This window comes from Pyrgilauda ruficollis, unplaced genomic scaffold (genome assembly GCF_017590135.1).
Source record: "Pyrgilauda ruficollis isolate IOZ18807 unplaced genomic scaffold, ASM1759013v1 scaffold14, whole genome shotgun sequence".
Taxonomy (NCBI): domain Eukaryota; kingdom Metazoa; phylum Chordata; class Aves; order Passeriformes; family Passeridae; genus Pyrgilauda; species Pyrgilauda ruficollis.
The window spans coordinates 3,301,678-3,325,426 of record NW_024512543.1 but is presented as its reverse complement, the minus strand read 5'-3'; the positions used below and the strand labels follow the sequence as shown (position 1 = coordinate 3,325,426).

Genomic DNA, 23,749 nt, shown 5'->3' with positions numbered 1-23,749 from the left:
TCGGTCACATGTCAGAAGTCTGAATGCAGTCAGCTATATATCATCATGTATCTAGAATGAAAGTATTTTGCTCTATTAAGTGAGCTATGAATATAGTCTATGCCTAAATAATTCCAACAGACGCTTCATTTTTAAAAGAAAATACTCTCATAGCACTTATTTACCCCTTTAATATTCCTCATGAAGTTATTTTCGTGGATCTGTCCCATGTGAGACATCTACAATATAATTATTTTGGACAGCCTTTGTTTGTATATAAACATTCCTCAGTAAGGTCAAATATAAGTTAATTCAATTTTCTCACGCGGTCTGTCTCACCAAGCTCACAGTCACCGCGTTCTTTGTTGCCTGGCTCCGGTGTCTCTCTCTCCCACCACACAGGCTCGATGTCTCCGCTAGGAAAGCGGCAGCACCGCAAGAGCATTACCACTACAGCTTTCGGAACACGGAGCCGCTCCGACCGGGATGTGCGCTAACTACTGCTGACTGCAAAATACACTGGAAGTCGCTCACGTTCAATCTGCTTTAACTTAACTCCGCGCAAAGCTTCTTAAACCAATACGAAGCAAAAACTTCACAGAGGAATCATTTCCAAACACAGAGCTGCCAGAGCATCAGAACTGCACGGGAGGGGGGCCTAAAGTTTCCCTCCCCTCCCTTGTTTAAACACGTACACAACCGACTACAAGTCCGCAGAGAGAGCACTCGGCCAGGTGCGGGAGGTTTTCTTACAACTCCTGGGCCTAAGCTCCCGGGAAGCACCCCCGAAAGGGCGGCAGGGAAGCCGCAGGAGCCGCTCTCGGGAGGCCCCCGCGCTCCCGGCAGCGCCGCCGGCACCTGTAGCCGCCGCGGCCGGGGCCGCCCCGCCCGGCCGGGACCCGCGGCCAGGGTACAGCCCGGGCCACCGCCAGCGGGGTGCTGGGACCGGGGCCGAACCCCGAGAGCCGCCGAGCTCCGCCGTCCCGCCCGGCCTCGGCCCGGCCGGACCCCCGGGCCTGCGCGGGCGCCGTGGCCGAGGGGGAGGCTCCGGCCAGCCGAGACTCGCGGCTCCGCGGCGGGACCTGTTGCTCGCACGACGTGCACGGGCGCTCCGCTCACCGTCCGTCTCCTTCCGCCGCTGACACGCTCCGCTCCGGCCCGGCCGCCGGCTGGAAGTCGGAGTCTCCGGCGTCTCGCAGCGTCCCCGCGCCCAGTCCGCGGAGCCGCCCGGCCACGGCCCCCGCAGCGCTGCGCAGCCGCCGCCCAGCCCGGCCCGGCCCGGCCCCGCGCCCGCCCCAGCGCCCTGCCCCCGCAGGGGCGGCCGGGGCTGCCGGCACGGGGCTGCCGTCAGGTGGAGTGGGCACATGAGACGTGGCACTGCTCCTGTGTCTCCTTCCTCGCAGAATCACGGAATCGAGGAGGTTGGAAAAGACCTCTGAGATCATCGAGTCTGACCTGTGACCGAACACCACCTTGTCAACTGGACCCTTGCACTGAGTGCCACGGCCAGTCTTTCCTTAAACACTTCCAGGGACGGTGACTCCACCGCCTCCCTGGGCACCCCATTTCAGTCAGTTTCCCGCCGTCATCTCCCATCTCTCTACCACGGCTTTCTCTGCGCCCCCGAGCGGGACCCCCACGGCAGCCTGTGTCCGGGCGGACTTGGCTCGCCCACCTCGTCCCCCGCCCGCTGCGGCTCTGCGGGGCCCTGGGCGCACCAGGCCACTGCAAGGCCTTTGTCCTCCGCCTTCCCTGGCGTTTCCCCGCTCGCCTGCTGCTGCTGCTGCTGCATCCTCAGCCCAAGCTTGAACACCCCAGCCAGGCTGGAGCCTGTGTGGGGAAATAAAGCATTTAATCTCATCGACAGTCCACTCTGCCTCTGGGAGGCTGAGGCGCAGGAGGCACCCATAACACGCTGTCTGGAAGAATGAAGAAAACAGGAGGTTGGAAGTAGTTTTACCGGGTTGTTTGTATTCTTGGCTGTGTTTTTCAGGAACAGGGAAACGTCTTTTCAGCGTGCAACGTCTTTGACTTTTGAGATGCAAAGTCAAAGGGGAGCTGCACTCCCCGCAGGGAAACGTCTTTTCAGCGTGCGACAGTTAAGTTTGACTTTGAGATGCAAAGTCAAAGGGGAGCTGCACTCCCCTGGTTTTTCAGGCTAGCCTGCCTAGATCATTGCTCAAGGCATTAGAAGAAATGTTCTGTGTAACCAGACTAGTAAAAAAAGGCTTTCTTAGATAACTAAGAAGTCCGAAGAGATACCTGCTTTAGTCCATCTCTCCTTCCTTTGGTTTAACCATATAAAAATCGGAGCCATTTAACTCTATAATTCTTCACAGTGAAATCCACGCTTTCTATAATGGTACCCTATAGATCATGTTTTCTTTTGGATCTGTTCTAAACACTGAGATACAAAGATTTTTCAATTTTAATTTAATTTTAGAAGTCCCAAAATAACGTTCTTATGGTTTTTCTTACTGTGTGAAAAGGCTTAAGACACTAAGGTATGTCCTGCCCAGTTACCTGCAGAGGAAAGTCTGAAAGCCTTTTTTACCTTTTCACATTGTGGCTCAAACTCCCCAGGGCAGTAATGCCTTGTAAGTGCATTTAACATCTATTAACATCTATTAACATATTAACATCTATTTCTGTTCTGACCAATAATGAGGAGCTTTGCATCAAGTGAACACAACTGGAGCACTGCAGGAGATACAGATGTTAGTGGACTGCAGAATTATTTACTTGGGAAATAAAAAAGAGAGGGAAACCATTACACTGGTAATTTGTGGCTGAGCAGCACCAAGCGTGGTTCTTCTCACCTTCATATGAACACGGTTCATGAAAGTTCACATGGACCCATTTTTAGAAAGCACTTTGACAAAAAGGACCTTAGAGCCAAATAATGTTTTCAAAATGTGATACTTGCCTAGAAGATATCACTGCAAAAAGTAGGTAGGTTCATCAGTTATCTGTTCATTGTTGAACTCTCTTTTCTACATCCAAGGTTGGGATGGTCAGAAAAAAAAAAGCCACAAATTCTGCTTACAATTTCCTTCAGCTGATAGCATTTGTACATTCCTTTCCACAGAAAATCTCATTGTCTCCAATTTGCATGTTGTCCAGCAGCCATTTTTTAAACCAGGATAAGGGAATTTTATTCAATATGGTGTGAAATTTGTCATAAAATAAAGGAGGATTCTCATCAGTTCTAGAGTTTCCATTTCCCTCCTTTACTGTCTTGTACCTGTAGCTGAAGTCTAATGTTTTTGCCAGAAGGGGTTACTAGACCAGGTTAAGACTGAGCTTGGGATATCTCTTGGATCTATCTGCTTAAAGATCTGTTTGTTTCTTTGGTAACCAATCTCCTCCCTCTGGCTTTCACAAGGCATCACAGAAACCTTAATATTAGCCCGCACCCAGCTGGCAAATCCATTCAAATGGTACTTGAATGAGATGTGCTTGGCTAATTCTATCCCACAGATTAAAATACTCTGTCAGGCCAAGAAGTTGTCATACCTGGTAACGATTCACAATAGAGCACAGGATCAGCAGCATTATTTGTGAAGACCCAGATAACCTTTGTTTTGAATCACTTCAGTAGACAGCTCTTATGGTTCATTTAGCCTTGTGGGTGCTGTTTGGTGGTATGCTGAGCACACAAAAATTACTCTGAGTAAATGAACATTTTAGCTTGAATTTAACAAAATTGTCAAATTAAAAAGAAAATATACAGAGAAAGAACGTGAATGAGAGGATGAGGAATGACAATGGAATGATGATTGGGAAGATCAAAGCTTTTAATCTTCCTTTGTTTTGTCTTAGGTGATTAATCTTTCATATGAGGATCTACAAAGACAGCTTTTAAAGGAAATGAGAAAACTACTTACCAAAGTAGTATAAAGCTTTCTGTTCCATCGCTTGTTGAAAGTGTTCAGTTATTATCTTTAAGCAGAAAGGAACTGAAAAGAAATACCCAAGTGATACCTTTTGTGAGCTTTGGATCTTTGAACATTTTCATTTTAGACATTTTTTCTATATTTTTACTATGTGGGATTATGGAAACATTAAAGCCTGCTTGCAGCTGCAGAACCAGTGTATTTAGGCAACTTTATTTATTATAGAACTATCTTTTTAAGATTGGTGCATTCATTCCACAGACAAATATTTTTTAACAAAGAGAATGTTCATTTTTGATGAACTGAATTTGACATGAATTGGTGTCACTGTTTGCCAGCAGCGTGCAGATATAATTGTGATCAATCTAAATCTGGCTGATTGCAATCAATGGAAAAGAGAAAAAATAAATTCAGACTCAAGCTGAGGAATCAGCCTATCACAGAACAAAATGTTTTCTTTGAAACCATTGCCCTCTGGAGGGGAAATGAAAAATCACCAAAGGATTAGGTAAAAATTCCTTTTTATGGCACTGTTTAACTATATTTATGCTTTGCAGTCTATGAATGGTTCTACAGACAGTTGCAAAAAAGCAGTGCTGTCAGAAGAGCCTCACTGGCCACAGTGCTTATGTCAGTGGGTTGGAGAAGTAATCCCCATCTGTCTGCCCCATAACTCTCCTCCCCTTTATCTCTAAACTCTTTATCTCTAAACTCACAGAGCATCAATTCTACAGCAGATGTACTTTCTCTTCTAACTGCACCTTGGATCCCTTCCAGGCTGGTGTCATCCCTCTTTATTTGCCAAAATACTTTTTAATGCAATCCCTAAGGCATCCTTGTCTGCCTGATGCCAGACTCTGTATTCCATTCTCTTTCTTGACCTTTCTGCTGTTTGTTTGGTTAGTTCTTTTATGATAATAGAATAAATCTTGATTACCCTTTTCTTCTTGATCTTTAATTCTTGTACTGCTTTGAGAAATTGTGTACTGTTCTTTTTATCTCTCCACTTTCATGTCTGACATCTATTGAAATAGACTTTTTTCCTCCTGTCTCTGAGAACTTCACAGGGATTTTTCCCTTGGCCTTCAGATATTGATAGCTTATATCTTGGATAATCACATTTAAATGTCACCTGTAATTGAATATGAATGAAAGTGAGCTCCTACCTGCTCAGACTTTGTCTATATATTCTCCCTGTGTTGCTGGGGAAATGACAGTGTCTCTCAGTGAACTTTCCAGTCTGATTTACAGCAATCTGACATTTCCTGACTACAAATTTGATGATTGTTTTAACTCTTAAGTAGACACATGCCCCAGCCATCTGAAAGAATGTAACAGCAGCACTAGTCCACATGTAGGGCTGGTTGCATTCAGTATCTAATGTTTTGATGAAGAGTGCAAAACACCAGAGTCCATAAACTAAATTCTGCATTAGGCAAGAAAAAAAAAAATAGAATTATTGGTCTCTATAACCCAGCAACAGAAACCCTAAATTTTGAGATCAATACAGGAATCCAATTTCATTTCAACATTTTTCATTGTTCAGGACAACAAATACCAAGGATTCAAATGCAGTTATGTTTTTCTCCTTGATAGCATCTAGAATTTTTGCTTATTTCATATTCAATAACCTAATTCTGCATTCACGTTCTTCTGGGTAGCCAGAACATCTTCCTCTCTGGTTTCTGGTGTCTTCTGCCACTCCTTATAATCCTTCAGATAAAAAAATTGTACAACTCCAAGTAAGGTCATAATATTTATGAGTAGGGTCATAAACCCAGCAGCAGTTCAGCTGTGGAAAAAGGTTAATCTCCAGAAGAGGTGTCTTAAATCTGGGAGTACTATTCATCCCTCAGTGTGAGGTTTTAAGCTCAGAAATAGGAATGGTTCCCAGAGGATTGGTGCCCCAAATAAAAACTGAAAGTGAGGTTGTTAGTGTAACACTTTGGGGCACTATTTTTAATCCAGAAAAGAAAGAACAGGCAATAAAAATTAGCCTTCTTCCACTGTTTCCCCCTACTAAGTTGTACTCAAATTAGTGATTATCTTATCTCTTTGTATCTGTTTGCTGATTCTTGTTTTTCCTCTATTTGTGAAGAAATTACAACCTATGACATAGCTCAGGGATCTGTGAGAAAATAGGTAAAGAACCAACAAAAAGAACCAACAAAAGTTTCAGCAGTTGATACTGCCTAAGGAAAATACTTAGATGTTAAATCCTGCTGAAATAAGACATTTGTGGTTTTTAGATTCTTTCCAGGTAGAATCGTCTTTCCTGAAAGCCAGCATAGTGGTGGTAATTATGTTAAAGACAAGACCTTCGTCTCTGATCATGCTGCAGTGTAAAGCTTGAGATTTACATATTTGTCACCCAAAAGTGTGACACTACAGTTCACATATTTTATAAACCTGAAATGCAATAAATTTTTCTCTTGAATGCAAACTAGATGTACAGTAAGACAGCTGTAAGATAGTGTAAAACACACAAAGTCATAATTCTCCTTGTTCCCTTTTTCTGAGTTTTCACTGAAATAATCTTGCATGCTATGCTTTATGAGTTTTTTGGTATAGACTTTCAGTTTGTCTGTATGATACTGCACCCCAGTATGATAACTCTCCTCTCCCTTAATTACCAACACAAGAAGATTTGTGGCTAATCTGTGCTGTACCTTTAACAACATGGATGTCTGAATACAGCATCAGGCAGAATCACTTTCAAAATTGTTCTTTTTAAAACCTTTGATTGAATATTCCTGTTTTTTCAGCTTTCTTTCAGCAGATTATAAACACCATCTAAGGCAATTAACTGCCAACCGGCATGTCTGTTGTTCCCCAGCATTAAAATTGTTGCTCAAAATCTCCTTTATTTGGATCCCTAATTCTGTAAGTTTTATTGCAAATATTCTGAAACTGAGATCAATCTTTTTTTTTTTTCCTTTGAGAACCATGCTCAGAAAAGTCCTTCTTATGTCATTTCATCACATGCTATAAAGCTGGAGTATTGGCACAGAGTATTCAGGTATGGCATCCAGTCCCTTTGTAGATGTCCACGCTGATCCCAATATAATGTCTTCCTTATAAAATGCCAGTAGATTTCCTTTACCCATCAAGCAATGGAGGCATAGCTGCTTGATTTGTAATAGTGAATTATGGAGGATTGCTTGTCATATGTTTCAGCATATGTGTCATATGCCATAAGCAAAGCTGGTCGGATACCTTTAAGAAGGCAGTAGCAGCTACACAATTGTCTTTAAGGAAGGAAAAAGTTGTTTTGATACTAAGAGAATATAATCCTTTCCACATAGCTGTGTGGAACTGTATGGATGGTCTTCATTACCCTTGGATAATCTATAAACTGCAGTGCCGATTCCATACTGTTCTCATGAATCTGCATCTTGCCAGAAAGTTGCAAAAATTGCTTTGGAATATACTGCATGAATACTGTTCAATTTTGCAATATTTCCTAAAAAGCATAGTCAAAACCATTATGCTTGGTAGCTCTACTGCTTGCAGTATCTTCAATGACTGTCATTCTCCCAGCAGTAATTTTTCTTTCTCGGGAGCTGATAGACTGCATTGGCCCGGTGAGCCAGCACTGCATACCAGTCCTACTGAATCAGCTCAGTATAGGACAGTTTTGGTATGTAACCCAGCAAGCCTCCATGCTGAGTTATTTTTCTTTGCTCCAGGCACAGCAATTAAGAGGTATTTTTTACTACATTTGCAATGCAGGTAATTCGTCCTTCTTCCCACTGTTGTAGTCCGGGAAACACAATACTCTGACGTTGTTTATTCTTTGCAGCATTGCCTGAGAGCATTTTAGATGGGATTCCAGTAAGCTGAGGCTGAATAGCAGCTCCATTTGCATGGGGCAGCAGTCCTTTGCCACACCTTGCCTCTTCATGGTCTGTCAGAGTGACAGTTTTAGTCAGCACAGGATATTCTCAGCGATCCTGATTTCTGCAGTTAAAGGACCATATCTACCTGTTCAGTCAGTCAGGAGAAAAGCAATGCTCAATAGTAGTTATTCTGGTTTTGCTTTGCCAAATCAATGACTTCAGAACAAATGTCATCAGCTTTATAGTCACCTTTGTCACATTTACCACTGCAGAAAGTAAGTCTTTGTGGAAGTATTTAGTTAATTCTTCAGTCCTGTCTCGTCAGCTTATCTTGGGTTATGACATACTTGTAATTGGGGCAAATACATTTACTTAACAACAATTCAGCTCTCAGAATTCGAAAGTGTATCTCTCATTAATGTCATTTCTCTGGAGAACAATCACTCCTTGCTTGGCGTCTGGTCCCTATATTTTGATGGATTTAACATTTTTCCTTAGGATAAGGTTATTTCTGATGGCCCTGTTATTTGTATCCAGACAGGTTGTTTGAATGCAAATAAATGTTTTATTGTAGGCACTTTGCAATGCTTCTCCAGACATGGTATTTAGCTTATGAGGGAGGTATTCTTAATTAAATCTTAAATTTGTTGCATTCTATTAGTTACTGTATGCAGCATATCTTGGCATGAAATCATTCATACCTATTACCTCTGTGTTAGCAAAATGATCATTGCTGATTATTATAAACAGCTTTGCCCTATATAGGAGTATTCAAAATCCGTGTAATGAATTTACCAACATTGTACAATTTTCATCTTCTTCACTTCTAACGTGTAAGTTCATGTGAAGGCTGATGGTAAGCATCTGCACCCAGTCGGTGCATTGATGAGTATGAAAATATGTTACTGATCTGTATTTTTGCAGCATTTTAAATTTGTTCTTGTAGCATACAGCAGCATTTCATATATTTTGTGTCGTTCAAGTACTTACTTGAGCAGAAGTACCTTGAGCAGAAAATATGCTATTACAATCATTTTCTTTGGGACCACCTTGTCAGTAAATACTATTTTGTTCTGTTGATAAACAGAGTCTAGAATAATTTTTTTCCCCCATGGAAAATAATGTTGGAATTTTCAGTTATATTGAATGCTGTTTCACTCTTCTTCACAGAATGAGTGATATCAAGAATTTGAATTTGCCACTAGCTCCTTACAGTGTTCTGGACTGGAATCTGATTACACATGAGCTGCCCTCAAAGAGTATTAAGTTAATTTATATTCTCAAGGAACTTTAGATTGCCATTTGTCCCTTCAGATATTGTGCATTATGTGAGTCCTCTGTGCTCATTTGGAGGAAAGCATAGTGAGCCTCCCATCTCCTATGCTTTGCTCTGCTTCTGCAGAACTTATGCTTCAAAACTCCAGTACAGTACTGCACCTGCTGTGGACTACACAGAGATGTGCCAGTGACAGGTAGCAAGGGTAGCAGCAATTTAGCGTGCTCAGATGCTAAATGATCCATAATGCAGCAAGTGTATTCTGTCAAAAATCCTTCATGGTATTCCAGTAGGAGAGCAATGTTTGTAGCATCTAGATAATAATAAGAGTAACAATATTACCAGGTCCAGATGTAATGGTTCTCGTTAGTATGTTGGATTTTCAAGAGACATCTGTCTCTCCTCAGTCTACAAAACGAAGAAGCTGAGGAAGAAGAGTGATTTGCCCACATTTATAGAAGTTCAGTGGCAGAAATAGAACGTGTGTTACTAGGATTTTGTGCCCACTATATGATATTTCTCTTTATCACTTGTCTCCCTGCACTGTTCTGAAAGTTGGTTGAATCAGAAGCATAAAAGTGTAAGCCACAGTCAGGTTAATTCAGGTGTCTGTTTCTTTGCCTTCTGCTGCAATCTACAAGTCCTCTCCCTAAATTGGTTTCAGTCATTAAACAAATGTAGATTCTACTGCAAAATAACCAAATTTATTGGTACTTGTGCTAGTTGTGAACCAGTACAGAGGAATACACAGTTTGTATTTCAGGAATACTTAATTCTACTACAGTAAGAGGTTATGAATGGAATTGAAGTCTGCAGTGGAATTTTTTTTTTTCCATTTGTACATTTTTTCCTTTGTTCCAACTGCATCTGATATCCAGGATGCTTTGCTTTATTCTTTTATTTTCTTACTAGAAACTTTAATCTGGGATGTTACTTAAAACAGTCTGCTTGACTTACTGCCACTCTTGATTTCCTGAAAAAACCACAGTAAGCATCAGAAAACAGCACAGTAAAGTAGGAAATGAAAGATTAAAAAAACCCAAAAGAGATAATAGAACAGATAAGATGAACATATATCAAGAATCACAAATAGAGATTGACCAGCAGGAATTGAGCTCCCTTTTGGGGAAGTTTACTAGAATTTGTGCGCTGTATTCCAAACTCTGGCCTTTTCCCTAGTCTCTGCCCTGCTATTCTCCTTCAGTCACTCCTGCAAGCTATCTCATCTACTCAGCTCACAGTAGAAATCATTGTTAGTCTTTGCAGAGCACCTGAGAGGTGTGAAAAGCCTCCGCATGACCAGTATGAGTTGTCCTGACATTGTCATACTTCTCAGCTGCCTGGGGGTATGTGAAGATCATTATTTATTCTTTACTGAAAGCTGATCAGCAGCTTGAGAAGACAACAGAGTCTGCAGCTCTAAGAAACTCAGGAAGAACACACCCTGCCTTTACCTCTATATGGCAAATTTGGGAATGGATAGTGGAATGCAGACTTGCAGATACCATGGTAAGAAATTTAAGGAAAAGAAGGGACACAATTGCACAGGAGGAGAAATATATCTTGGGAGGAAGACACTATTTATAAAGAGAAAGAGGTACAGAGGAGAGTTGAAGGATTGTGAGAAGTGAGAAAAATATCAATCTAGAGCTAGAGAAAATGAGCAGGAAAATTGATTAGAGGAAAAGCTGAAAAACTGTGAGCATCTGTGGAGAAGGATCAGTTAGACAGAAGGAAACAAAGATGGTAGCAGATAATAATTGGAATACAATGCATCAGCTATTTTTCCTTTCCTATAGAAAATACAGTGAAAAATATTACTGCAAAATTAGTGTCTAACATTGTTTATACAGGACAGAAAATGGGGACAAAACTCTCGAGGAGAAGTGATTGAGATAAATAAGCAGGTCCCGTTCCCTCAATGCAGCAAATCCAAATGCTGGATTTGTCAAGAGAGGCTTTTTTTGTCTGAATGATACTGTGGTGGTATGTGTGTAGCAGAAAAATATATTAAGCACTTCTATTCTCTTTGCTTTACTACTTCTCATAATGCAGTGTTTATAATAAAATCACAAGAAATACAGTATTATAGCACTAAGTACTAGTAAAATATAACTTAGGTGTTTGTCCCTATATGTGTGTCACAGATTATTTTAAAATGCAGGAAATGAATGTGAAATGAGAGTATAATTAAGCTAGTGCACAAATATGTTATTGTTGATTAAATAATACATTATTGTCTCCATTTCACGTGGAATGGTGAAATAAGTTCTTGAGCATGTACTGTGATATCTCCTCATAGCCCAATGCTCTCTGCATTACCCCCATTTCTAAATGAATGGCTGCTAAGAGAGGAGGTGCACAAAAAAGGAGGTTGATTGAACAAGAGCTCATTCAAACTTTCATGACTTAGCAAAATGGAGAAATGTGTGAAGGAGGACCATTAAAGCTTTTGTTCAAGAGATTGATTCAGTCATATGCAAATGATGATGAGGTTAGATGTAAATTAAGGGGTATCAATAAGTTGAGTGGCTTCTGTTTCTGTCATTGGCAGGCACAGATAACAGTGTTTTATCAGTAACAAGAAATGGAGAAATATAAACGAAGGAAACTGTGGACATTAATGAAGGCTTTCTTTAGGTACTGCTTGTTCCAGACGGATAGTCTGTAGAGATTTGTGCAGAAATGCAGGATATCAGAAAGGGTGCTAATGCTAATCCTAGCAGAACTTCTGGAGAGTGCTTCAAAACAGGTCCACATTCTGCTTGAAACATGAGCCTGGCAGACCTCATGCTTGAGGACACTGCAGACATGCTACCTGGAGATAAATTCAAGCTCAGACAAGGGGTTTTGGAAAGCCTTACATCACACTGGAAGAGGTGGTATGGACCAACATTATCTCTTTGAACTGGTGTAGGTCTGCAGCTTCCTCAACCTTTCCACCATCCTGTGTTTTATCTGTTTTGCAGTGGACTTGCAATGGCTGCCATCCACCAAACAAGTCAAACAGCAAGGCCTTTCTAGAACAAACCTGCCACTGAACCCTGGAAGGTGAGATGTAATCACAGTAGGGAATGAACACAGGGTATCTTCTAATAATATGGCCAAACAAATGCTGATTTATTGGCAAGTAGTACACAGGAAAATTTCTTGTAAAGAACTCGCAACCCATGAAGTTTCAGCTTCTCTTATCTATTATTAAATTAGGAATAGCAATAGGGAAGTGAATAAATATCAGAAAAACTGTCATACCTGAAGTCTAATATTTTCCCCACTTTTTGCTTCATTGTATTTGACCTAATAAAAGCAGGAAAAAGGATTATGCCATTGCTAACAAACTCAGGAATAGGCCTTACCCTAGTAATGTCATTATCTACCAGGATCACTATGAAATAGGTGCTATTTTAATCTCTTTTCTGTCTGCAGTAGAAACATGTATTGGTAAATTATGTAGTAAGCCTTGTTTTCAGTTGCAGGCACACTTGAGATATTTGAATGTTATGGACTGCACTTATATATGACACATCTGAACATGGCACACATCTGAGCACATCACTTGATTGAGAAGTGATTGTGGTGAAGCCTTGTTCTTTGCTGTGGTGCTTGTATAAGAGACAGCTTTAATTTCCTTCTGCCATCTAACTTTTGCTTGCCTGGTTTGTGCAACACCGCCGACAAAAAATCTGCTCCTTTTCTGCGCAAGCCAGAGTGCATATGGCAGTGCAGGAGATTCAGAAAAGACAGATTTCTGGTGCCAGGACATACTGCTGATTTTGGGCAGAAAGGAAACATTGAGTGAGCCTCACACTATATGATTTCTTCACATTCTGGGAGTCTAAATCAAAGCTATCTGTATGCAGAACCTTCAGCATTCAAGGAGACCCCTGGCACTTCAGTCACTGAATATTCATGTACTTTTGCTTGATTGCCCATGTTTGTGAACCCAAAGGGTTATTGCTGAAATGGCCTTTCAAAATCCCTGAACATCTATCTGAGAAACCAGAGTCTGGAAACTACAACTTGTATTCTACAGTGAACCTGTAAATGTTTTGCAATAGCATATTTTCTGAAGACAAAAATATGCCACAAACTACTTTTCAAAGTCAGCAGCAGAAACTAAATATATTAGATTCATTTTCCAGACATATATACCTAGTTTTCATGTTTTCTGTGCTTTTGCTCTTCTGTTTTTGCTCCTGTTTGGAAACTGAGATAAGGTCTTTGCTCTCTGCCCACCAGATTTTGACACTGGTCCCTACTAAAATCTTTCTGTCTTCTTTCAAGTAGCTGAGGTAGGGATACCTGTAAGTCTCCCATGTGCAGAAAGATTTCTACATGTCTAAACAGGAAGAGAACAGGGAGGATGTAATAATACAAAAGAAAATCCAAACTTAACCCCAGCAATAAAGAAGACCACACAGTAACAGCATGTGGACAAAAAAGAGGGTTGATTGAACAAGAGCTCATGCATACTTTCATGACTTAGCAAAATGGAGAGGTGTGTGAAGGAAGATCACTGGAGCAGAGAAGTCAATAGTGAGCAACAGCCAACACTTCAAGCTATTGAAGCTCTACTGGAAGTATGACTGGAAAAAATAAGACATTTATTCTGTAAAGAAAAATGGAGATTCTAGTTCTGGATCTTGACTTTATTATATTGAATCACTAGTGACAAAGGCTGTACACACAGGAGCTGACATTCATGTCATGTCAGCTTATGTCCAGAAGTTGGTAAAGGATCTAGTCTTTGACAACAGAAGAATGGTGGCTCTGTAGGTATTGTTGAAGCAGGAAAATATCAGCTAAGAAATTCTATAACCCCCTTACTTATTTTCTCACATTCTTTGCATTCTTGTCTCTACAATGCCTTTATTCTACTGTCTTATTTCCTGAGAGTCCTATATCCCAATCTTGGTACCAGCTTTCAGCTTCTGATATATTTAGAGAAAGGTTTATTAAGTATTAGTAGTGATTTTCTATCTATATGAATGTGGGTAGCATTGGCCTGAAATGATTATTGGAGTTGGGGCCAAAAGGTGTGTTTTAAATTTGTTTCTCCTAACTTTATAGTGTTCGTACTGAGACAAAGAGCCAGTGTAAATGTGAGCTCTGTAGAGGCCCAGAGGAGCTGGCTTTTGTCTCAGGGTCACAAGGTCTGTTAATAAAGTCACCCTTAAAAGAAGAAAAACAGTGTATGGAAATGGAAAATAGATTAATATTTCTTATTTAATCTTCAAAGAAATATTTAATGCTTCTTGGTGCTAACTCACCTGGGAAGTTCCACATATTTCATGTGGGATGGCACTGTGAGAGTTTCCAGTAGGTTTTCATATTTACCTCTGGGAACATGGGTGTGCTGTCAGCATCACATTAGGCATTGGTGAACAGGGATTGACAGCACAGGGATCAGTGATCACACAGTTGGGTCAGTTGTGGACAAATGTGTTCTGTTTTTGATTAACCTGAACAAAAAAATAAAAGCTCCATCAGTGCTGACATTTCCCTATCAGAGACTACACTACCAATAGTGGTTTGGCTTGGTGACCCTAGAGCTTATCTGCTGGCTTGGTGAGGAGAGAGGAGAACGTGGAATAATGAAACAGGAGTATGCATAAATGAAAAGAAGGGAAAGAAGCTGAATAAGGATAAAGGATGATTGCAAATCACCCTTCATGTGTAATTCAAAACATTGGATATCTTATTGCTGTGGTCAGAAACCTCTTGTGTACTATTATACATAATTTCTCCTAGTATAAACATGATGGAAGAGACACTGTTATGATGATTCACTGTCTTTCTAGAATTACTGTGATGTTAATGGTTTTGAACCAGGATCCTGCTAAGTGCTGTACTAAAACAGACTGGAAAAATATCCCAGGTAATTTAGGTGTGAGACACGAAATTAGAGAAAAATGAGAAAATACAAGAAGAATAAGTTGATAAGTATAACCATATTATTAAGTTGATAATGAAACCACATGTTATGTACCATTGTCAGAGCTTGGTTTTGACAGGCATCAGACATAAAGTGTCCTAAGACGGAATTTGGGGGAATGCATTAAATTTCTGTATGTCTAGCAGAATCTCCTCCCAAATATGAGACACAGTATGTAAAAAAGATCAAAGGCTACTTTTAAATTTTATTTTAGTGTAATTGAATAAGTAATGGAGCTATTTTCTTGGGTTGATTGGTTAGGGCAGCTGCCTTCTTTGTAGTAAATGAGGTCTGATAAATAAAGCAGGAATAAATCATAAAGTATCCTGAAAAAGGAGACTCATAGCTCATTAACATTCTGCAGGTGTATCAACAATGCAAGATTTAATTAATCAAGATAAGACCAAAGGATGTCATAATTATCACAAAGGGAGGGAGTGAAATCCTGTGAAAAACACTGCTGAGGTACAGAACATAACTAGAATACACATATTTTAGACACACTGTGAATGCAGAATTGTAGGAGCGTAGGCTGTTGCCAGAGTCCTGCAGGGCTTTCGCCAGTGCTGGATGACAGGCAGGGAGGATAGTTATCCTGCAAGGGTAGGAGAATCTGTAAGTGGTGGGAGATTGCCCAGGAAGGGCTGGCTTTGATTTTGACTAGGTTGAACTGCCATTGGTGGCTAACAACCTTAATGAGGCAGCACAGAACCAGAACCGTATTTTTTTCATCTGCAACAGTTCTAGCTGCTGCTACAGGAAGGAATAGGGCCTCACAAAGGAAAATGAAAACAAATCTATGTCCTTCTCTAATGTGCATCTCTAATAGCATTGCTATTGCTGGGTTTCTGAACTATTGCTTTTAAAATGTGTGCCTTTAAAGAGTGAGTCTATAGGAGAAGGGAAATATATCCATATATGTGTAGTAAATACAGAAAAGCGATAGTGAGAATAACTGAATGAGGAGTACCTGTTGAGCTGACAGAGAAAAAGAAAAATGGTAATAATTGCAAGTAATTTTATCTTTAGCATGCTAAATGCTTTAATCTCAAGGACTTTTTACCTGGACAAACTTGCTCTTGAAGATGGAAGTAGAAATAAAAAGAACATACTCTCCTTTGCTAAGAAGTCTCTGAATGTCATACATAATGGGCATCTGACTGCCCCCTACCTGTGTCCTCCGCTGTGTCTGCTAGTGATGGGCCTGGGAGAAGTTTGGCCCAGGTGTTATTTGGGTTTGCCCACCCACCATCCCCTTTGTGATCAGTAGTGTGTCTGCTTTTTATCCCAGTCCTTAACAAAGGACTGTTAACTTGGCTTTTTTTTTGTTGTTGTTTTGGTAGGGGGTTTTTGTTTGTTTGTTTTTCATTTTAGCTTTTCTTTGTTTGCTTTTGTGCGTGGTCTATTTTTGTTTTGGTTTGGTTTTTAGTTTTTGTTTTAATCTAACCCTAGTCATCACCTCTTAGAAAAAATCCAGTTAATGGAGAAAGCTGCAGCATTTCTCCTTTGTAATGCAGACTGCCAAGATCACATTAAATCCTATCTTCTGCTCTGTTCTCTGGCTTTTCATAGCACTTTGGGCAAATTGATTTGATTCGGCCATTAGGGAGTAAATTACAGAAAGTCAGCCATGGATGTACAGTGTCAGCTATCTTTTAATTAGATGGGCTCAAATACCATTGCATCTGCATGTGTGCCTCTCCCCTCCTAAGACTGGCAGGTAAATAGCTCTCAGGCCATTTTTATTTTCATGATTCAATATCTGTAGTGATGAATAGCTACCTAGCTCTGACACAAAAGTCCTGGCAGGCAGCACAGTACACCACAACCAACCTGCTGTCATCAGCACTGGCTCCAGTTCACTCGCCTACACAATTGCCCGAGCTCATTCTCTTGGGTGCAGCCCATGTCCCGAGCCACAAAGCTCTGCAGACTGGAGACTGATCACCAGCCTTGACCATGAACAAGCCTGTTCCAGCAGCTTCATCCAAATACAAGAAAGCTATAGGAAAATATTGAGCCCAATTCTTTTTTTTCTCTGCAGTATCTCCATGAATACATGAGGATGGTCTTGGTCTTCTGGCAGTTCTCCAAAGCAGTGCAACAGCATCCTGAAATGAACATAGCTGAAGAGGCTCAGCAACAGCAAGAAATCTAGCTGGCAAGAAACCACAAGAAAAGATCAGGCATAATAAGGTAAAGTATCAATATTACAGCATAGTTGTCAAACCACCAAAGCAGGTCTTTCCACAAAACATAGAACAGATCCTCAGTGGAGGTAGGATCACTGCAGTCTCCCATTATCAGATGAACTGAAGGCAGCTAAATTCCAGGAAGATGCCCACTTACCAGGAGCAAGAACTGCACACGGAATGCTCAAAATTGAGTGGAAGTGAGTTAAAACAGCTAAGGAAATTTAACACAGATAAAAGTAAAGTTACTCATATGAGGAAATTATTTTCTTAAACTGGAATTATAATTACTGTTCCCAGGTTGGATACTACCAATAAAGCATGAGAATTTAAGGTCATCTCTTTTAAGAAAATAAGAATATTACCAATAAAGATTTTTAAGATCCATAAAAACATATCAGTCAGAAGTACTGAAGAACAAAAATATTAGGAAATAGATAACAAACAGAAGTCATCATGATGTGATTAGTATGAGATAGTGGTGTCTTTTAATATGAATGCAGTTCTGATCTCCTTGTTTCTGACAGACTTGAAGAGGGTGAAAGAGGAGCAACAGGGATGGGTGATGTGGTTTTGGGATGACCGTGGTTGGTGGTTGGACTTGATGATTTTGAAGGTCCACTCCAACCTTGATGGTTCCATGAATCTGTGATAGAGATCATCCAATTTACAGACACTTGCATATGGTCTGTGACCACAAAGGGCAGACTGCATAGATTAGGACATTCAATTCAGAAGATAGCCATCCATAAAATTATGGGTGGCAAAGTGAGGGTGACTTCTCTTTGTCTGCTCCAACAAAAAAACTAAGAGGCATCAAACAGAAGTAGGAGATGGCAGATTCAGAATAAAACAGAGGAGATGCTGCTTTACACTGTGAAAATGGGGGAGTTTTTGCCACAAACATTGGGTGGGGGTAGTATTTGGAAGCTGGATAATTATCTCCTTGCCATGCATTTACACTTCTCCGGAGGGGTAAACTATTGGCCAGCGTTTTGCAGAAGGCCAATTGGGAAAAAAAAAAAAAAATCTAGAAGTGCACAGGCCACACCATGCAAGGATGATTCTAGTGTTATGTTGTTTCTTTCTCAGCAGTTTCCTAAGTAGTCCCACAGAAGCTTCTCCTGCTAGTATCAGTCATTGCCAGCATAGGGAGGTGTGTTTGAAAATGTCCATGTTGGCTTCCTGGCTCAAGGTCTGGTCTGTACATGGTCACAAAATTGGGTCCCCCTTAGTGGTCCAGTCAGCACATTTCAAAATGACTAAGTTATTGGTTACTTTGCCATAACACACAGACCTAAATAGGAAAGGCTCTTGTCAGACACATTGATGTGTTATATTGTCTTGGGCCACAGTAATATCTGCATGATAGGTACTGACAAAAACCACTTTGCATTCTTCCTTGTCAGTCCAGTGGGGCAGTTTTTTGTGTGCTAATATATATGTGTGTATATATATATATTTATATATACACTTACCTTTGATTTTATCTTACACTTTTCTTGCAGAAATTCTATTTTTCAGTCCCTGGTTATCAAGGTCAGGGTAATACCTTTGTCTTCTTTCGTATGCTCAGATAATCTGCATAGTAGAGTACAATAAGGTTTTGGTTTTGCTTGTGAATTAACTCTGCAAAAATTACTTGGCTGCTTGCATTTTTAAACACAAATTGGGTCCATGGAAATGCAGAAGTCCTTGCATGGGGACAGAGCATGCTTGGTATTGCTGCATGGTCCTGGACTTGAGCAAATCTTCTGAGACAGATCAATCTAAAACTAGAGAGCTACTGAACCTCTGTGCATCACCTTTTGAAGGCTTTATATTCCAAGAACTTTTTCAGCTTGTGTGCGATGTTGCATAACTGCAAAGAGCAAGTCTTAATTGAATGCTGAATATGAGTCACTGAGCCCTTCCAGAAAACATGCAGCTAGCAGCAGCTCATGAGGTTGTAACATTTGCAAAATGTGCAGGCTTTTCCTCCCCACAAATTACCCAAGATTTGCCTGCATTTCAATGCTGACTTTAAATCCAGCATGACACTCATCTCTCTGAGTGGAGGCTAGGACAGATTTACTAGAAACAACAGTCAAGTCTGAAAGAAAACAAACAACCAAACATAAAAACCCCATAAGAAAACACCGAAGAAACACCAGTGTGGCTTTTTTCACTTGGAGTAAATATGGAAATCCAGCTGCTGATAGTATCATGCTGAAACTGCTCTGCTTTGTCTCTTGAGACCAGCTGGCACTAGGAAGGAGAAGGGTTATAGTTGCTAGAGATCATGTTCTTCGTCATGAGGATAAGGCACTTAATTGCAACTTACGGACCAAATACAGGTATGGGAAGCTATACCTTGTTCTGCAGATTGCTACTTTAATGACCACTAGCTGCTACAGCTGTTCTGCCCATGCAAACCCTTTGTCATCAAGAGTTGTGAGTTTGATTGTCCTTCTCTCCTAGGAGAGTCTCTGCTTTTATTTAGTACATGCAGAAATGCTCTTCCACGTCTAACCTGTAGTCCTTAGGTTTCACCTTTTACATGGGAGTAACACCAGCTGGCTTTAGAATCAAAAAGGAGGCTACTGTAGATATAAAGCATTCAGGCAAAGAGTTTTTTACCTGGAATTTTGGGAAATGTTTAAAATACACAAAGGAAATATTAGGTTGGGAACATATTCCTGAATTTATTTGGGATAAAAGTCTATCAGAAACGTTTGGAAAATGCCAGCAAAAATGACAGACAATTTTCATTATTTTTTCCCCCTGATACTTAAAAACTAACTTCAATTTGCCAGCTAAGGCAAAATAAAGGTTTTGGCAAATTTTGTGCTTGAGCATTTCAACATCTACTATCTTGTTATTCTTAGTTTCCTGCCAGGTAAGAGTATAAGAATCATTAATTGTCAGCCACAACTTTTGCTTGATAATGTAGCCTGATTTGGACTCTGACTCCTCATTTGTATTTCCTCTGAGGAAATTGAGTTGGGAGAGTGTGAAAATGTCAAAGTTCTTTATCCAAATGTATCTAATGCATGTATTCAAGGAGTAGACTCTGCCTTTAAAACAACTATTGAACTTGATTGCCAGTGAGTCTTTATGTAATTGGTGTCCTTTATAAACTTCTTATTTTCATTACACATGCTGCCTATAATAACCCTTATACATTACATTAATAATCCTGTGGCTTATAACACACAATGTTCCGCATTCTTTCTCAGAGATGAGTTAACATGCCTCTCTCTTCCTTCTGTGGTTTAAAATATTAGTACAGTAAAAACAGGCATCCATGAATTTAATTTGGTACCACCCTGCTGCTACATAGAGAGAGCATAAATGTGGACATGTAGTCCAGAACAAAAAACCTATTATCAGCAAGTTCTGTTACTGTTTCTCTTAACAATCAATCCCTGGATTGCCTCCAAACACAGTGTATGCCTACCTGCCTTCAAACTTTGCAATGGCCCACACACAGGGAGTTTCACAGCGATCAGAGTTTGGTTTTAAAACCAGCCTAGAGGGATGCCCTCTGCAGTTATCGTAGAACTACAGCTCTGGTCCACTGTGGCAGTCAGGATTTAAATTTTCTGTGTTCTCCCTGACTAAGTCTTCAAAAAATACTATAGATAAATGCTCTGGCTTCACAAATGGAGTTGGTGGGATAGCATTTTACCCATGAAGTCCAAGAAACAAGGTGTTGTAGGGCACTGCTATGGTCTTAATCCCAGATGAAATGTGAAGCTGCCAAAATACACAATCTGGTGGGAGCTGAAAAGTCCTTATCTCATCGGGAAAAAAAATTAAAAAGAACACTCTATCAAATTCCAGACAGTGCAGCACAAGAGCTGTTTGCAAATGCTGTGCAGAAGTATTCTCCAGCTTTGATTAGTCTGATTGTAACCACACCCCACCTCCAAGTGCTGCTTCTGTTTTGTCCCATGGGAGGTGTGAGAGAGCTCACTGTAGTTTCAGTTCATTCATGACACTGTGTATGAGGGAAGGCCCTAGACTGGACATACTATTTATCTTCCTCCCTACACTCTTCCCCCACCCCAAATACCCTCTTAAATCACCGCTTTTTTGTTTCAAACAACAAGGCTGAACAGGTGAAATTTTAAATAATGATTGAGGATTTTTTTTATTCATTTAAGTTTCAATATCATTACAGAAAATGTTATGGTACAGAGTTGTTTAACATTAGTTTTATTTCTTTGCTCATTTAATTTCCACACGAATGCTGGTAACACTAATATCTGTACAAGATCAGTCTTTGATTTTTTTTAGTTTTTAGTTCTGTACATTTTTAAATGTATTGGTTAAAAAGGCTGTCAGCACTTAAGGAAGCAATTTTTTTGTTTGTTGAAATAAAAGGTATCCAGTTACTGCCCAAGAGTACTGAGCTGGGTGGCTGCCGGGACAAGAGACATCCCTGAATGCGCGGCGAGGTGAGGAAACCTCGGGGCTTCATTGGGTTCCCAGTGCAGCCACTCTGCTTTTGGCACTGTGCACATCAACACGAGATACAAGATAAAGAACAAGCAGAAGCTCTCTGTGAAGCGGTTATGAAGCATACTAATAAGGGAAATCCAAGTGTTGTCTACGCTAGTATAAATAAGCAGACAGCCTTGTTTTAAGAGCGTAAGTAGTTGTATCTTAAAGATGAGAAAAAACACAAGTTCTGCAGGCACCTACTGCTGTCTACTAAAAGCTACCGCTATTAGAACTAGCATTGAACACACAAAGCAATTGCAAGAAAAGGAAAAAGTTGCTTTGATATAATCAGAATAAATTTCTTTGTTAAGATTTGTTTTAAAGTTTTTTTTTAAAAGGTATTTATTTAAATTCCATTTGAAATATATTTCAAGATGTTGACTATACTGATCAACTTTTATCCAAATCGGAAAAACTAGCTGTGCCGTTGCATATTACAGGATACAGTCAGTGATATGTGGACATGCATCAAAGCTTCGCTCTTGCTGGTGACATCATAGCCTTCCAATGACCATGACATCCACCACCTCCCCCTTGTGAAGCTCCACATACTGCTCTGTCTTTGGAGGTAGCATCAACAGTCCATTGGCACTGCGCATACTCATCAGACGACTGCTCATCTGATTCCCTACAGGAGAGAGGCAGAACAATTTCAGTGGAGTCTTCAGTTAGTTCCAAATGCTGCAACATGGTGCAACAAATAAAAGCTGTTATGATGAAAATGTTTATGTGGCTAACTTATTCATGGAGCTGGGATCTTGCTGTTCCAAGGTGGATGGAAACAGAGAAAGAACTCTGTGGAGATTTAGTCAGCCTCTCACTGCACTGGTTCTCAAAACCATCAGTCTCGTTGCTGATTGCTTTCCTATCCAGCCTTCCACATTATCTGTACCATGTATATTGTCCTAGTAAATTGGTAATCCTATCAAAATTACTTTATTTTTCAATTTGTACATCTATTCCAGTTATACAAACACTAAACCCAGCACAGTCTAGAATGTCTTTAATATCCTCTTCTAGAATAAGTTTGATTAACTCTATTCTCTCTGAATAGAATAATTTAGGTTGGAAAAAACCTCCATGATCATTAAGTCCCATCTCTGACAGAACAGCACCATTTCAACTAAACCATAGCACTAAGTGCCATGTCCAGTTGTTTCTTGAACTTTTCCAGGGATGGTGACTCCACCACTTCCCTTGGCAGCCTCTTCCAATGTCCAACAGCCCTTTCAAGAGGAAATTCTTCCAGATGTCCAACCTCAGCCTCCACTAGTGCAGCTTGAGAGCATTTCCTCTTGTCTTGTCACTTGTTGCCACCCCCACTTGGCTACAACTTCCTTTCAGGTGGTTGTAGAGGGTGGTAAGATCTCCCGTGATTCTCCTTTCTCCAGGCTAAACACCCCCAGCCCCCTCAGCCACTCCTCATAGAACTTGCTCTCCAAACCCTTCACCAGTTCACTGCCCCTCTCTGGAAATTCTCCAGCATCTCAATGACTTTCTTGTAATGAGGGGCCCAGAACTGAACTAATATTTCCCTGTGGAGACTCATATATAGTGCTTTTTGTTGAACAATTTGGATGTAGCAAAAAGAGAGTTGTTTAAGGACCTAAATCTCTTGTAAAAGTGTCACAGTCAGCGTTCTAGCAGTACATAGCTGAACCAGTATTCACATCTAGTATTTACCGCAACTGCAGCTGAGTATTCAGAAGTATTCCTAGGTGGCAAACATGACTAAGAAGTCCGTAGTCTGCTTTAAGAGAACATCTAGAGCCTCTGCTATCTTTCCTGCTTTTCCAGTTCAGCTAAAATCACACTTCTTTTATTTGTATTGCTCCTACCTCTGCCCCAACTTGTGTTTGTTTAGTACATGCACAACAGCAGAAGGAAGCAAATGTGCCTGACTGCAAGTAAGCTTAATGGATATTTTAAAAAAGGAATGTATGCACATATGCAAGCATACACATGTAGTGTGTGTGTATAAGGCAGGTTATTCAAATAAAGGATGTTTTAATGGTTAAACTGACAAGCCATATTAGCACTGCATTTTGTACTAATGTATGTGTATGCATGTGCACAAATGTGTGAGCAAATCAGTCTGCATAAAGTAGGTTCTGTGAGAAAAACGTGCATGCTCTTGGTTGTTC

The 23,749-nt window shown here is 40.5% G+C and overlaps 2 protein-coding genes and 1 long non-coding RNA gene across 9 annotated transcripts in view; 1 reads left to right on the top strand and 2 right to left on the bottom strand.

Annotated features, from left to right (window-relative positions):
- Positions 1-1,245, bottom strand: part of PALS1 (protein associated with LIN7 1, MAGUK family member) — a 55,554-nt gene extending 54,309 nt beyond the window's left edge. Inside the window, exon 1 of the mRNA XM_041459830.1 lies at positions 1,099-1,245. The gene's annotated coding sequence lies outside the window, so the exon portion shown is untranslated. The remainder of the gene's footprint in view (positions 1-1,098) is intronic.
- A 49-nt stretch (positions 1,246-1,294) lies between these two features.
- Positions 1,295-21,554, top strand: LOC121349441. Of its 4 annotated transcripts, XR_005954538.1 has the most exons (5): positions 6,642-6,758; positions 11,960-12,041; positions 16,970-17,121; positions 18,626-18,656; positions 21,486-21,554. It is a non-coding gene; the product is annotated as an uncharacterized LOC121349441 (long non-coding RNA). The 4 variants fall into 4 exon arrangements; XR_005954539.1 differs by lacking the exons at positions 6,642-6,758; positions 11,960-12,041 and adding an exon at positions 1,295-1,400; XR_005954537.1 differs by lacking the exons at positions 6,642-6,758; positions 11,960-12,041 and adding an exon at positions 1,295-1,549.
- The window catches only part of GPHN (gephyrin), a 271,354-nt gene continuing 268,831 nt past the window's right edge, over positions 21,227-23,749 (bottom strand). For all 4 annotated transcript variants that reach the window (XM_041459853.1, XM_041459854.1, XM_041459855.1 and 1 more), the window contains one exon: positions 21,227-22,233. In XM_041459853.1, the coding sequence (XP_041315787.1) occupies positions 22,100-22,233 (134 nt within the window). In that variant the 3' untranslated portion in view covers positions 21,227-22,099. The remainder of the gene's footprint in view (positions 22,234-23,749) is intronic.